The following is a 12814-nucleotide window of genomic DNA, read 5'->3' on the forward strand; positions in this document are numbered from 1 at the left end:
ATGTGTCCAGGCAGAGCAGTCCAGGACGTGACAGAGAGTCCATGGTTTGAACCTCCTTGGGTGGTTTCAAACCAACTGGTTTCAGGAAAAAATAGTTAACCATCTGAACGATCTTGTCACAATCATCTTTTGATTTGAAACCCACATTTCACAGCAACAACTGAATTGGCTCTGTAATACCTTTGGATGGAAATGTAAGAGTCAATGTTTTTTTTTTTTATTACATATATTAAGACCTGACTGTTGACTTTATTGATTGATTGATTGAATAATATAATATATAAACTGAGTGTTTTCTAACCATTGCAATGTCTGGCTCAGAAGCAATGAAGTTACAAAACCGCGCCATGGCCACTGGTCCATCCAACATCCCCTCATCCATGTTTATGTCCAGGATCTGAGCCCCCATCTCGACCTGTGTCTTGGCGATGCTGAGTGCCTCCTGAACATCAAAGACAAGCATAATGCAAACTGGACTTCAATCCCAGACATGACATCACTTAGTGAAATGGAAAACCTTTCACCTCGTAGTGTCCTGCCTTGATCAACTTTGCGAACTTGCGTGACCCGGCCACATTACAGCGCTCCCCAATGTTGACAAAGTTGGTGTAAGGGCCGATCCTGAAGGGCACTAAACCTGGAGCACAGGCAGACATTTTACAACCTTCGCTTACATTTTTGATCAGCAAAAATGAGCTCAATCTCTAGTATGGCTTGGGCTCGAAGACTTGGCAAATGACTCAATCCATAGTGCGTTTAAAGTGCATCACGCTAGTAAATTAAATGTCGCATGAGCTGACTATGCTAAATAAATAAAAAATTGTGAAAATACTGATATATTTCATTTTATTTTGGTGACATATGCTGTGAGAATTAAGGCATAAAACATGGGGAATTTAGCCTGATTTCAGGCTCAGAAACATGAAGATGTGAGGAATGGAGACTTTGAAGACATCATGTGGGGGTAAGGGCCCCTTCCAGACGTTACTCTAGTGCCTAGATGCATATATGGTCAACAGATTTTCCAAAGATAAGATTTCGACGAGTTTAAGTTTTTAAAATTTTTCTTTGTTATACTGCATCTTGGACTGCAGAAATGAAGCCGAACACAGTGTGAGATGGTCTTCAAAACATGGATCTAACCACAGATTTTATCTTTTCATTCGTGTGGCCAGGAGAACTCTAATGAAGCATGTTTCCTCTCTTGAAAGCGTGGAACTGGCCGGGTTTGTGGTTTGTGCCGCCGTGTTATGAGCTAAGCTCCTACGTGCGGGACACAGTCTTGCCGAAAAAATCCTCACCTGTGATCACAGAGTCAGATAGAACGTGATGTGTGGCGGCTGTTAACAGGAGAGCCGTGACGTGGACCAGCTAGGCTTATCTGTTATTGGCTAAGCTGAATTAAACCGACAGCTAAGGTAAGCTGACAAAAGACAGCGCCACACAGTGGAAGAATAATTCTATACGTCTGTGTGTGAACACAGCAGGAGTGAAATCAGAGACACCGCTGTCACGGTATGTAATCATTATTATTCAGTCTTATTGAGACGTTTGCAATGTTTTTTGTTTTGGTTGTTTTTTTTCCTGAATACACCAAGGATTACCAAGAGGTGGAGACGGATATAGGGATACCTGAAAAGCTCCATCAGAGGTGCGAGTTGAAGATCCATGAACAGTGGGCACCTCCAGATGTTCCCAGTTCAGTTGCACTATTAGTTTTGGGCTTACTAGTGTCTGTACAAAGTCCCTCCCCCACCCTCTGATCCAAACTCACCACCAGATGGGGGATCAGTTGACAGCTCTGCCCCTCTCTTCACCCGAGTGTCCAGAACATGTGGCCTCAAATCAATGATACGATCACAAAATCGATCAGTGATCTTCGGCCTTGGGTGCTCTGGTACCATGTACACTTATGAGTATCCTTATGTTTGGACATGGTGTTCGTTATGGACAGTCTGTGACTAGCACATAAGTCCAATAACAAACAACCGCTTGGGCTTAGATCAGGTGCCACCCATGGGACAGCGCACCCAACCCCAACGGTTCCCCCTGCAGGTGTTGAGCCCACAGGGTTGAGATGGAAAGTCTATGTTGCCTTTTAGGGCTGTGTCCAGCCGGGCACTGTGGCAAGCCCTGCCACCAGACGCTCGCTGACTGACCCTCTGTTCTGGCCTGCTCCAGACGGGGCCCCAGCCTTCCTCCGGGCCGGTTCATGTTACTCTTCCTCGTTATTAATGGGGTCATGTGAACTTAGCCCCTCGCATGAGGGGCTAGACTAAAAATAATAATATAATTAAACAGAAGTCTGACCTCAACAACTTTTTGGATTCAGCAATTAAGTAAGACCTGAAAGTTCAGTTACAATTTGCCAGAAGGCACATCTAAAATGCAAGCCTAGATTTGATGTTTTGGTGAAAGAATTAAGTACTTGTTTATTTATACACTTATTTTTTTAGACATAAAAGAGAAAAGACAGCACTCTCTCTCTCTCTGTCTCCCTCTCCTTCTCAATTTTCAATTTCAGTGGAGCTTTATTGATATGGGAAAAGTATGTTTACATTGTCAAAGCAAGTGTTAGAGTAAAAATTAAGTCCTCTCTCTCCCTCTGCCTCTCTCTCAATTCAACTTCAATTGAAACATACGTTTACATTGTCAAAGCAAGTGTTGGAGCAAAAAATTAAAAAATTTAAATTAAGTCCTCTCTCTGTCTCCCTCGCTCTCTCTCGCACACTTGCTCAACCTTCTCTCTGTCTTTCTTTCTCCCTCCCTCGCTCGCTCTCCTCTCTCTGCCACTCTCCTTCTCTGTCCCTCTCTCTCCCTCTCCCTCTCTCTCTCGCCTGCTAAGAGCAAACTTGGAACTTTCTGGTAACACAAAGCCTTTCAACTGTAAAATAAACCATAAATTTCTAAATGTATCATCAGCTACACTCATGCGAGGAACTCTGGATTAATACTGAAGGATTTTGATGGAGTTTTTTCCCCAGAAATTCTGTTCAGCTGTGTGCTGAGCAGTTGCTGTTTCACAGGGTGTCACAGCCTTGGAACGCTGAAGCGGCTGATTTTTCACCACACATTTTCAGCAACAATTCAGTTCATTTTTTGGAAAATCTGTGCTTGTCGGCAGACTATTTGAACCCAAGAGCGAGAACACTGCTCCTCAACTGCAGATGAGACCTCGCTTAAATGATCATTCTTTACTGATACTGGATCGGACTGGTCCCATCCTTCATGACAACATTCACCTCTTTCTCCAAGGACAGTCATGTCTTAAGACACTTGATTTACAAAGTCACAGAGTGATTGGGAAGAGGACATGGATTCATGACATTGTTGGAAAAGGTTGTATTGTGCTGCGACATGTTTTCAGGAACATGTCCGACAAACAAGCCAATCAAGGTGATAACGATTAGATGTCTTTGTCATGAAGTCTTTCCAGAATACTTTGGGCACATCTATAATGACTTGTGGCAAACAAGCAGGTATTTCAGGAGGTCGGGATGACATATATTACTTTTCATTGTGAGGGCGTACCAGCTGTGATGCAACAGTCATGACAGCGACAGCATATCTTGCTGGGCTGAACCTGATCCAACAGTACCTGAGAGCAGCAAGTAGTCTTGATAAATATCTGCAGCAGGAGTCCTTGGTTTGCACTGTTTGACTGCCTCACATATCGCTCTGTGAGAAGAAGATAAATATTACACATTTGAAAGCGTGCACAGAGAATGCATGAAGAAAGGCTGAGTACTACGTGCGTAAAAAAAGTATCTTTAAAACACACACACATTTACAAGATCAAAGCATTATGGACATAAATGCAGTTTCAAGAAGATACTGACAACACTTTGACAAAGACAACTAAGATTACACAAATAAATAATACAGAGAATATTGACCTAATGTGTGCTGGAGTAGTCCCACAACAACCGCCCACAATATTCAAGAGCCCATCAGACGCAAACTCCTGCAGACAGACACAAGAAGAAATCAATCCCAGATTCTTTCTGTGAGAGGTTGGAACTTCATTTATTTTTGCTATACAGTACCCTGGCATATGTCATTTGAATTGATGTAATTTACAGCAGGTAAAATAAGTACTGAACACGTGTATGTGTAATAACATGGAATGACACAGGGAAAAACTACTGAACATGCTAACTGAAATTTATTTAATACAACCCCAATTCCAATGAAGTTGGGATGTTGTGTAAAATGTAAATAAAAAACAGAATACAATGATTTGCAAATCTTCTTCAACCTATATTCAATTGAATACACCACAAAGACAAGATATTTAATATTCAAACTGATAAACTTTATTGTTTTTGTGCAAATATTTGCTCATTTTGAAATGGATGCCTGCAACACGTTTCAAAAAAAACTGAGACAGTGGTATATTTACTGTGTTTTAACTTGCACTTGTAGATGTCGCGACGAACTGTGTTGACTGACAATGGTTTTCTGAAGTGTTCCTGAGCCCATGCAGTAAGATCCTTTACACAATAATGTCGGTTTTTAATGCAGTGCCACCTGAGGGATCCAAGGTCACGGGCATTCAATGTTGGTTTTCGGCGTTGCCACTTACGTGTAGAAATTTCTCCAGATTCTCTGAATCTTCTGATTATATTATGGACTGTAGATGATAGAATCCCTAAATTCCTTGCAATTGAACATTCAGAAACATTGTTCTTAAACTGTTGGACTATTTTTTAACGCAGTTGTTCACAAAGTGGTGATCCTCGCCCCATCTTTGCTTGTAAATGGCTGAGCCTTTTGGGGATGCTCCTTTTATACCCAATCATGACACTCACAATTAGTGTCCTCAGTTCCCAAACACTTATTGAGTGTTGTTAGAAGGAAAGGTGATGTGGGACAGTGGTATGTTTACCACTGTGTTACATCACCTTTTTTGAAATGTGTTGGAGGCATCCATTTCAAAATGAGCAAATATTTGCACAAAAACAATAAAGTTGATCAGTTTGAACATTAAATATCTTGTCTTTGTGGTGCATTCAATTGAATATAGGTTGAAGAGGATTTGCAAATCATTGTATTCTGTATTTATTTACATTTCACACAACGTCCCAACTTCATTGGAATTGTATGTCATACAAAAGCCTTTGTTGGTAATGAAGCCCCAAGATGCCTCCAGTATGGAGAAACTAGTCACATGCATTGATCAGGTGTGATTTTGGCCCAGATCAGGTGATTGGCTGGACCATTCTGGCAGCTTTATTTTCATTCTCTGACACCAGTTGATTTTCCTTGACTGTGTGTTTCGTGAAAGAATTAGTACTTTTTTTTTTTTCAATTTATACTTTATTTTAGTTTTCAAAAGGATACAATTTTACACATAAACATTTGCACAGACTGAACTTGGTAGCATCCCAAAAATAATTAACATTTGTGAAAACTTTCTTTAAATAAGCGAGAACTGTAGCATTGAACCCGGGTGTAAAGAAATAATCTTATTCATAAGTCCACTATGTGAAAGTCCATTTAAATATGTTCAAAACATAGAAAGCAGATTCACCTACAGCATTTACACATTTTTGTACCCCCCTCCCCCATTCTTATTTAATATGTATGTGGCAAAATCCTATATAAAGTCAGATCTATATTGTCTAATGTATTGTAGCCATCCTTTCCATACATTATTGAATTTGTCAACTTCCAATCTAACAGATGCCGTTACTTTTTCCATAGTGTATATATTTAACATGACATCAACCTATTCCTCCACCTTTGGGATCTGATCTGTTCGCCATCTTTTGGTGACTGCTTTTTTACTAGCTAAAAGCATGATTCTCATAATTTTATAGTCATCTTTTCTTCTTAAATGTAACATTTCTATATTAGTCAAATATAACATTTCAAAACTTAATGGGATTCTGACCCGTACTACTTCATCTATAATGTTTTTGATTTCAGACCAATACTGAGTCATTAAAGGGCAACCCCAAAAGATGTGAAAGTGATCCGCTGTGTCTTTCCCACATGATCTCCAACATTTTGTGTCTGCATATTTTCTTTGAGCAGGTGTTAAGAAAAACCTTATTACATTTTTCCAGCCATATTCTCAGCTTGTTGTTTTCCATTGATACTGGAGTATCTGATCCCAGTCCCCCTCTGAAATTAAAATGTTTGCTTCCCTCTCCCACCTTTCTTTGACATATCCTGTGGCATCCCCCTTTAACTCCTCTAAAGCTGTATATAATTTTGAAATAACGTTGCAACTTAATTCTGATTTATAAGCATCTAGGATAAGTTTGAGTATATATGACCGAGTAATATTCATATCCTTATTTTTCATTTCTTGCTTTAAATAATGCCTTAGCTGCAGGCACCTATGGAAATCCTGATTTCCAAGATGAAAGACATCTTTTACTTGTTGGAAACTCATTACATCATCTCTTTTGATTATCTCCCAGTGCATTCTTGGACCATTTCCCCACAATTTAAATGTGCTGTCCAATGCATTTGGTACAAAATCAGTATCATATGCAATCCATCTCAAAAGCCTGCATTTTTATATGGTGGCAATAATACTTTTTCAAAATTTCAGACCAGATTCCCAGAGAAACCCGCAGCAAAGGGTTCACATTTTGTCTCCAGTTTACCTGTAATTGCAAATCACACATCAGAGCTTGTACTGGTGGCTCCATTTTCCCCTCAATATCTTTCAGTTTCGCTACATATTCTGCATCACACAAACCCATCAACACCTTCAACTGAGCAGCTTGATAGTAGCTCTTGAGGCATGGTAAAGCTAGACCTCCATGTTTTTTTGGCAATTGTAAAGTTCTGTATTTAATACGTGGTCTTGCCCCCTGCAATATGTATCTAGATTTTAATTTGTCCCATTCTTTAAAGTCCCTCTCAGTTAATTCAATAGGAAGATTTTGAAATATATATAACAACCATGGCAAAATATTCATCTTAATCACCTCAACTCTTGACACCAGGCCTAAGAAAGGGATTAAGTTCCATTTTGAAAAGTCTGCTTTGATGTTAGACATCACCTTGTCATAATTTGAGATTTTCAAATGTCCAAGATCTTTTGTAAGGTGAATGCCCAGGTACTTCATTGATTGCTGCTCCCAATTAATTGGATAATTTTGTTTTATAAATTGGTTTGGTATATAATTATATGATAGAGCTTGGGTTTTCTGCACATTAATTTTATATCCTGACAGCTTTCCAAACTCTGCCAAGAATGACATCAGGACTGATAGTGATGAGTTTGGTTCTCCAGGTAGATCAAGACATCATCTGCGAACAACGCTAATTTCTGCTCTATTCCTGATACGGTTATTCCCTTGATACTGACACACTGTTTTATCCACTGGCTTAGCGGTTCCAAAAAAATATCAAATAATAACGGACTGACTGAGCAGCCTTGACGACAACCCCTCTCTAATTACATTACCTTTGACAGACTACCATTGACTTTGATCCTTGCTATTGGGTCCACATACAGAGATCGAACAATCTCAATATAACCATCATGAAAGTTAAATTTTTTCATTACTCTAAATAAAAATTCCCACTTAACGGATTCAAATGCTTTTTCTGCATCCATTCCCAATATGGCAGCCTCCAGGTTTCTTTCTTTGATGTGTTGCAGAATAAGTAATGTACGGCGAATGTTGTCATGTGTTTGCCTTTGCTTTATAATAATATGTCCTCCATTCTTCGAGCTAAAATTGCTGTAAAAATTCTATAATCCACATTAAGTACACTAATAGGTCGGTAGCTAGAGCAATTTGTTACGTCCTTACCCTCTTTTGCAATAATGGAAATGATTGCTTCCCTCCAAGAATTTGGAATTGTTGTTGTGGCTGGCGTGCCTGGCTGGCTTTTGTTTGTCTTCTGTTTCTGTCTTTTGGTTTTCCTCCCAGGTGGTGCGCATTTGGGACTAAGTGGCTGTGTAGCTGAGTTTATCAGGACCTCACCCTGATCACCTGAGGCTGATCACGTGCAGCTCGTCAGGACTCACAGCTGTGGTGCATCTACACGGATTGGAACATGGTGGCATTTAAGTCTGGAGTACACAGTGTGTATTTGCCAGAGACTCGACCTTGTGACCAGACGGGTGAGATCGTCGTCTTGAGAGTCATCTCATCATCAGTGGATGCAGAGAACGTCCAGGTTTGATGCATGGTCTGTGAAAGAGGAGAGGGTGAGGTCTCACGCTCGTCAGCACACTTCCTGAGGTACGTTGGGTTTTGTGACTAACATTTGTACAGTCAGTAAATGTGGTGTCCCTCACACCTTATTATATTGAGCTGTTATGTTAGTCGTTTTAATCAGCTTCCACTGCAGTGAGTTTGTGAACAAGGTGTTCCATGCCTGCAGGGTGGGAAGCTGATTAGTAATTAAGCCAGGAAGTGTTTGCTGTTTGTACACCTTTGAGCGGTCCCTCTGTGTGTAGAGTGTGGACTCACATGATGATTTCTTCATTCACAGACTCGGTTTGTCGCGGCCACCTGGGGGGTGTCGGCGGGGTCCTTGGGTCCGACCTGGTTCTGGCTCCGGACCGTTAGTGCTGCTGGGAGCACACCATTTACCACCTCGCAGACCGCGCACTTATTTGTTTGTATATTTATCACATCACTGTTATGTTTATTAAACTCAGTTATCCTTTGTACCGTGCTCTGCTTATTTTATACTGGGTCCTTCAAACGCTGGTCGGTTCTCCGGGCTGCGTCTGACACATAACAATTGTCCCACCCTGTAAAATCCAACTAAAAGTTTTTTGTAATAAAGGGATTAAGGTTTTCCTGTATACTTTATACCATTCGGAGCCATAACCATCTGCACCAGGACTGGTGTCAGATTTAAATCTAGAAATGGCTGAATTGATTTATTCCACCGTTATTAGAGCAATTAATTTCTTATTCTGCTCCTCTGTTATTTGTGGCAAATGTAACTTGTCTAAATACGTGTCTATTTGAGATTCATTGTTATTTTCTGTTTGTGCATACAACTTGGCATAATAATCTTCAAAGCATCTATGTACATCCTCTGTTTTGTATACCATTTGCTTTGTTTTAGGGTCTTTCATCTTACAAATTTGTCTTAATGTCTGTTGCTTTTTAAGTTTATACGAAAGTAATTTTGTAGATTTACTCCCCGCCTCATAATATCTTTGCTTTGTGTAAATCATTTTTTTCTGGATTTCTTGAGAAAAAATGTCATTAATTTTTGCCCGTATTATTTTTAATTCTTCATTAGTTTTATCATCAACTTTGTTTTTATGCTCTCTTTCCTTTTTTTTCCAAATGTGCTTGTAATTGTTTTAGTTCGGCTTGTCTCGTTCTTTTTATGTGAGCAGATTTTGCTATCAACTTTCCCCTCAATACCACCTTGCATGCGTCCCATACTATAGGTGGAGACACTTCACCGTTATCGTTTTCTTTAATATATTTGCAAATATTCCTCTCAATTTCCTCTTTCATCTGACTGTTGAGCAAACTTGAATTTAGTCTCCATACTGTTGTTTTCTTTTCAGTCCCTGTGAATATTTTTAAAAATATTGGGCAGTGATCAGATAGGTCCATAACCCCCATATAACATTCTTTTACTCTATAACGATCTTTTGAGTTAATTAAAAAAATAATCAATTCATGAATACAGAGCATGAGGAGCTGAATAATAGGTGTAATCTTTTTTGAGTGGATTTAGGTCCCACCATATATCTAAAATCCCATGTTCTGACAATAATTTAGAAATTCTTTTACCAGTAGTGGTCTTTTGTTGGGTTTTCCCTGTCGAATCTAAATTCGAATTAAGACGCTGATTTAGATCACCTCCCCCTATTAACACTCCTTCACTCTCAGTTATCACCAGATCAAAGAGGAGTTTGAAGAAACTCCAATCTGAGCCTGGGGGGGCATAGATATTGAGCAATGTAACCAGAACTCCCTCTAATCTACCTATAACTATTACATATCGACCTTCCTTATCCTTTATAGTTTTAAGCATTTCGAAACTTATTCTATTGGATATTAATATACAAACCCCTCTTCTATGCCCTGACTGATATGAAGATGAAAATTCCTGATTATATCCATTTCTCTTGAGTTTTTCATGTTCTTTATCAGTCATGTGGGTCTCCTGTAAATATAGCACTTCTACACCCTCTTTTTTCATCTTGCTCAACACCTTGCCCCTCTTGATTGGACTGAGGAGACCATTAACATTGTATGAGGCTACTTTTACATGAGTACTCTGTGATGCCATTCTATGTTACATAATATAAATATCGTTATTCCTTTCACCCTATGTGCTACGTAAAACAAACATTTGGAACAGTAATGAATATAGAAGAACAACTTTGAACTAAGTATACTCAAGACTTCCAAACATGAGGTCCAAAAGGAGACCTTTGTAGAGCAAAGTACCAGCTCTGAGGGATAACCCCTATCCTCGTAGGGTAGGGGGCCCTTGTGACCATATTTGGCCCTGTTCATGTCCACTTTGAAATAAACAAACTCCCCGACTGATAAATTAACTAAATAGAGGAAGGCTCCCTCTCTGTTGGAAACATATACACACAGTCATTTTCAACATAATTTCCATAACACCACACTGTTATCTTGATGAGAGAAGGTCCTATTGGTCCAGTGGCTTACTGGTCCTCTTCCCCCGCTCTTCTGTAGTTGAAGGCTTGCAGTTTCTCCTTATATCCCAAAGATGCTGCCTGGTCCGGTTTGTCCCCTCCTCGAGTAGAGCGCCACATCAAACGAGACAGCCTCTCCAGGGGGTCGTCCACGGGTCTGACGATCCGGACCTGGAGACCCCTCGCCACCATATCCTTAGTTGCCTCTGCTGCCGTGGTATACAAGCGAGTTTCATCTTCATAGAAAACGCGAAGCTTCGTGGGAAAGGGCGTCTGGAATCTGATTTTTTTTCTCTCTCAGCACTCGCTTTGCTTCAGCGTATTCCTTTCTCCTTTTCATGACTTCGGGTGCATAATCATGATCCACATACACCTGTTGCTCCTCAAACATGAAGCCTCTCATTCCCCACGCCTTCTTTATGATTTCCTCTTTACATTTATAACTTGACAGCTTCACAATAATCGAGCATGGAGGGGCATAGGTGGGGGACGTGGTCCGAGTGCTCTGTGTGCTCTCTCCACTCGGAGTGCAAATGTCGGTGGCAGCTCGAGTTTTTCCCGGAGTAAAGTTTCCACGAATGTGCCCATCTCCTCAGCCTGTTCTCTGATGTTGTGCAGACGTATATTTTCGCGTCTGCCCTGTCCATCCTGGTCCACCAACCACTCCTCCAGCCTTCTCTGGATCTTGATCAGCTCACGTCGCTTGCTCAATGCACTGGACTCGGTCCTCAGTCCCTTCAATACGTCTTTCCGCTTCATCAATTCTGCTATTGGCCGTTTTTATATCTGCCCTGATATCTTTCAGATTTTCCACTGTTTCACGGCGAAATTCCCTAATTTCACACAGAACAGTCTCCAGCTCAGACATTTTCCAGGGTTCGACCTGTGCACTGCCCGTTCCTCCTCCGCATGCACCTCTGTTAGCTCGGTTAGCTCTGGTGTTAGCTTACCCCGCTCTTCTTCATCCGTGTGTATCTCAGTGATTCTAGAAGATTTTTTCGCCTTTCCTCTTGTCATTATCAAAAGCCCATTTATGCCTTGATATTTTAGGGATTACACGGCAAAATTCACCACTCAGGGCTTCACCCAACGTAAAAGTCGGGGAGTGATGTTTTTAAGCTGCCGCTATCATCGAGTCCCGACCGGAAGTCTGAATTAGTACTTTTTTATTTGTCTTGCTGAAATGTCCACCCTTGTTTCATCTTCATCATCCTGGTAGATTTTTAATCAACAATGTCTCTATATTTTTCAATTCATCAGTGTCATGTGCTGAAAAACAGCCCCGCATCATGATGTTCCACTTCCAAACTTCATTATTGTTATGGTGTTTTTGGGGCCATTTGAACTACAAACATGGTGTGTATTATGGCATCCAAAGAGTTCAATTTTGGTCTCATCTGACCATATTCTCCCAGTATTTCGCAGGCTTGACTAAATGTTGTGCAGCAAACTTTAAAGGCGCGTCAACATGCTTTTACTTGAGCAATGGAATCTTGCATGGTGAGCATACAGGCCATGATGGCTGAGTGATTTATGCATCGTTTATTTTGAAACAAATGTACCTATTAATTCCAGGTCTTTATGAAGTGGTCCTTGGCTCTTAAACAACTCTTCTGATTTTTTTCACTCCTCTGTCAGAATCTAGCGAGGAGCACCTGGTTGTGGCCGGTTTATCTGCTCAATAGTCCACCACTGAGAGAAGCCAGTCCAGTTCTGGTGAGTCCTTTAATACCAGGGTTATCTCAATGCAATGATGTGCATCACTGGCTCTCCTTTCTCTTTAATTTGTCACAAACCCATTATGAGTGACCAAGGATTTTTCCCTCAACACACTAATTTTAGGTTGTGTAAGATGAGCTTTGTGGAATCTGTGGATACCCTTTTTACAGTACATCAGAAGCTAAGTAAAAGAGTACAGTGTGTGGGTTTGCGTTTTCCAGGATGGGTGATGCTGGTAACGTGTTACTTAGTAACCTGTTACTCTCATCTGACCGCTTTTTCAGTAACAAGTAAACTAACGCATTAATATCTGAAAATCAATAATCTGATTAAAGTTACTTCTCCAAGTCACTGTGCATTACAATTATTTTTGTATCTTTATAAAATATAAATCGGGGATGCTGATTGCAGAGATGGTGTGAGTGGTCTGTGGGTTCAGCTGAACTGCCCACTTTTCCCACTTTTAGCATT

At 40.4% G+C, this 12814-nt stretch overlaps 1 protein-coding gene across 3 annotated transcripts in view; it reads right to left on the minus strand.

Annotated features, from left to right (window-relative positions):
* mtr (5-methyltetrahydrofolate-homocysteine methyltransferase) overlaps positions 1–12814 on the minus strand; it is a 148564-nt gene that overhangs the window by 86128 nt on the left and 49622 nt on the right. For all 3 annotated transcript variants that reach the window (XM_034194168.1, XM_034194169.1, XM_034194167.1), the window contains exons 11-14: positions 3897–3964; positions 3599–3678; positions 525–637; positions 302–442 (exon numbers count right to left, since the gene is read on the minus strand). In XM_034194168.1, the coding sequence (XP_034050059.1) occupies positions 302–442; positions 525–637; positions 3599–3678; positions 3897–3964 (402 nt within the window). The remainder of the gene's footprint in view (positions 1–301; positions 443–524; positions 638–3598; positions 3679–3896; positions 3965–12814) is intronic.

Source organism: Thalassophryne amazonica, chromosome 18 (genome assembly GCF_902500255.1).
Source record: "Thalassophryne amazonica chromosome 18, fThaAma1.1, whole genome shotgun sequence".
NCBI lineage: Eukaryota > Metazoa > Chordata > Actinopteri > Batrachoidiformes > Batrachoididae > Thalassophryne > Thalassophryne amazonica.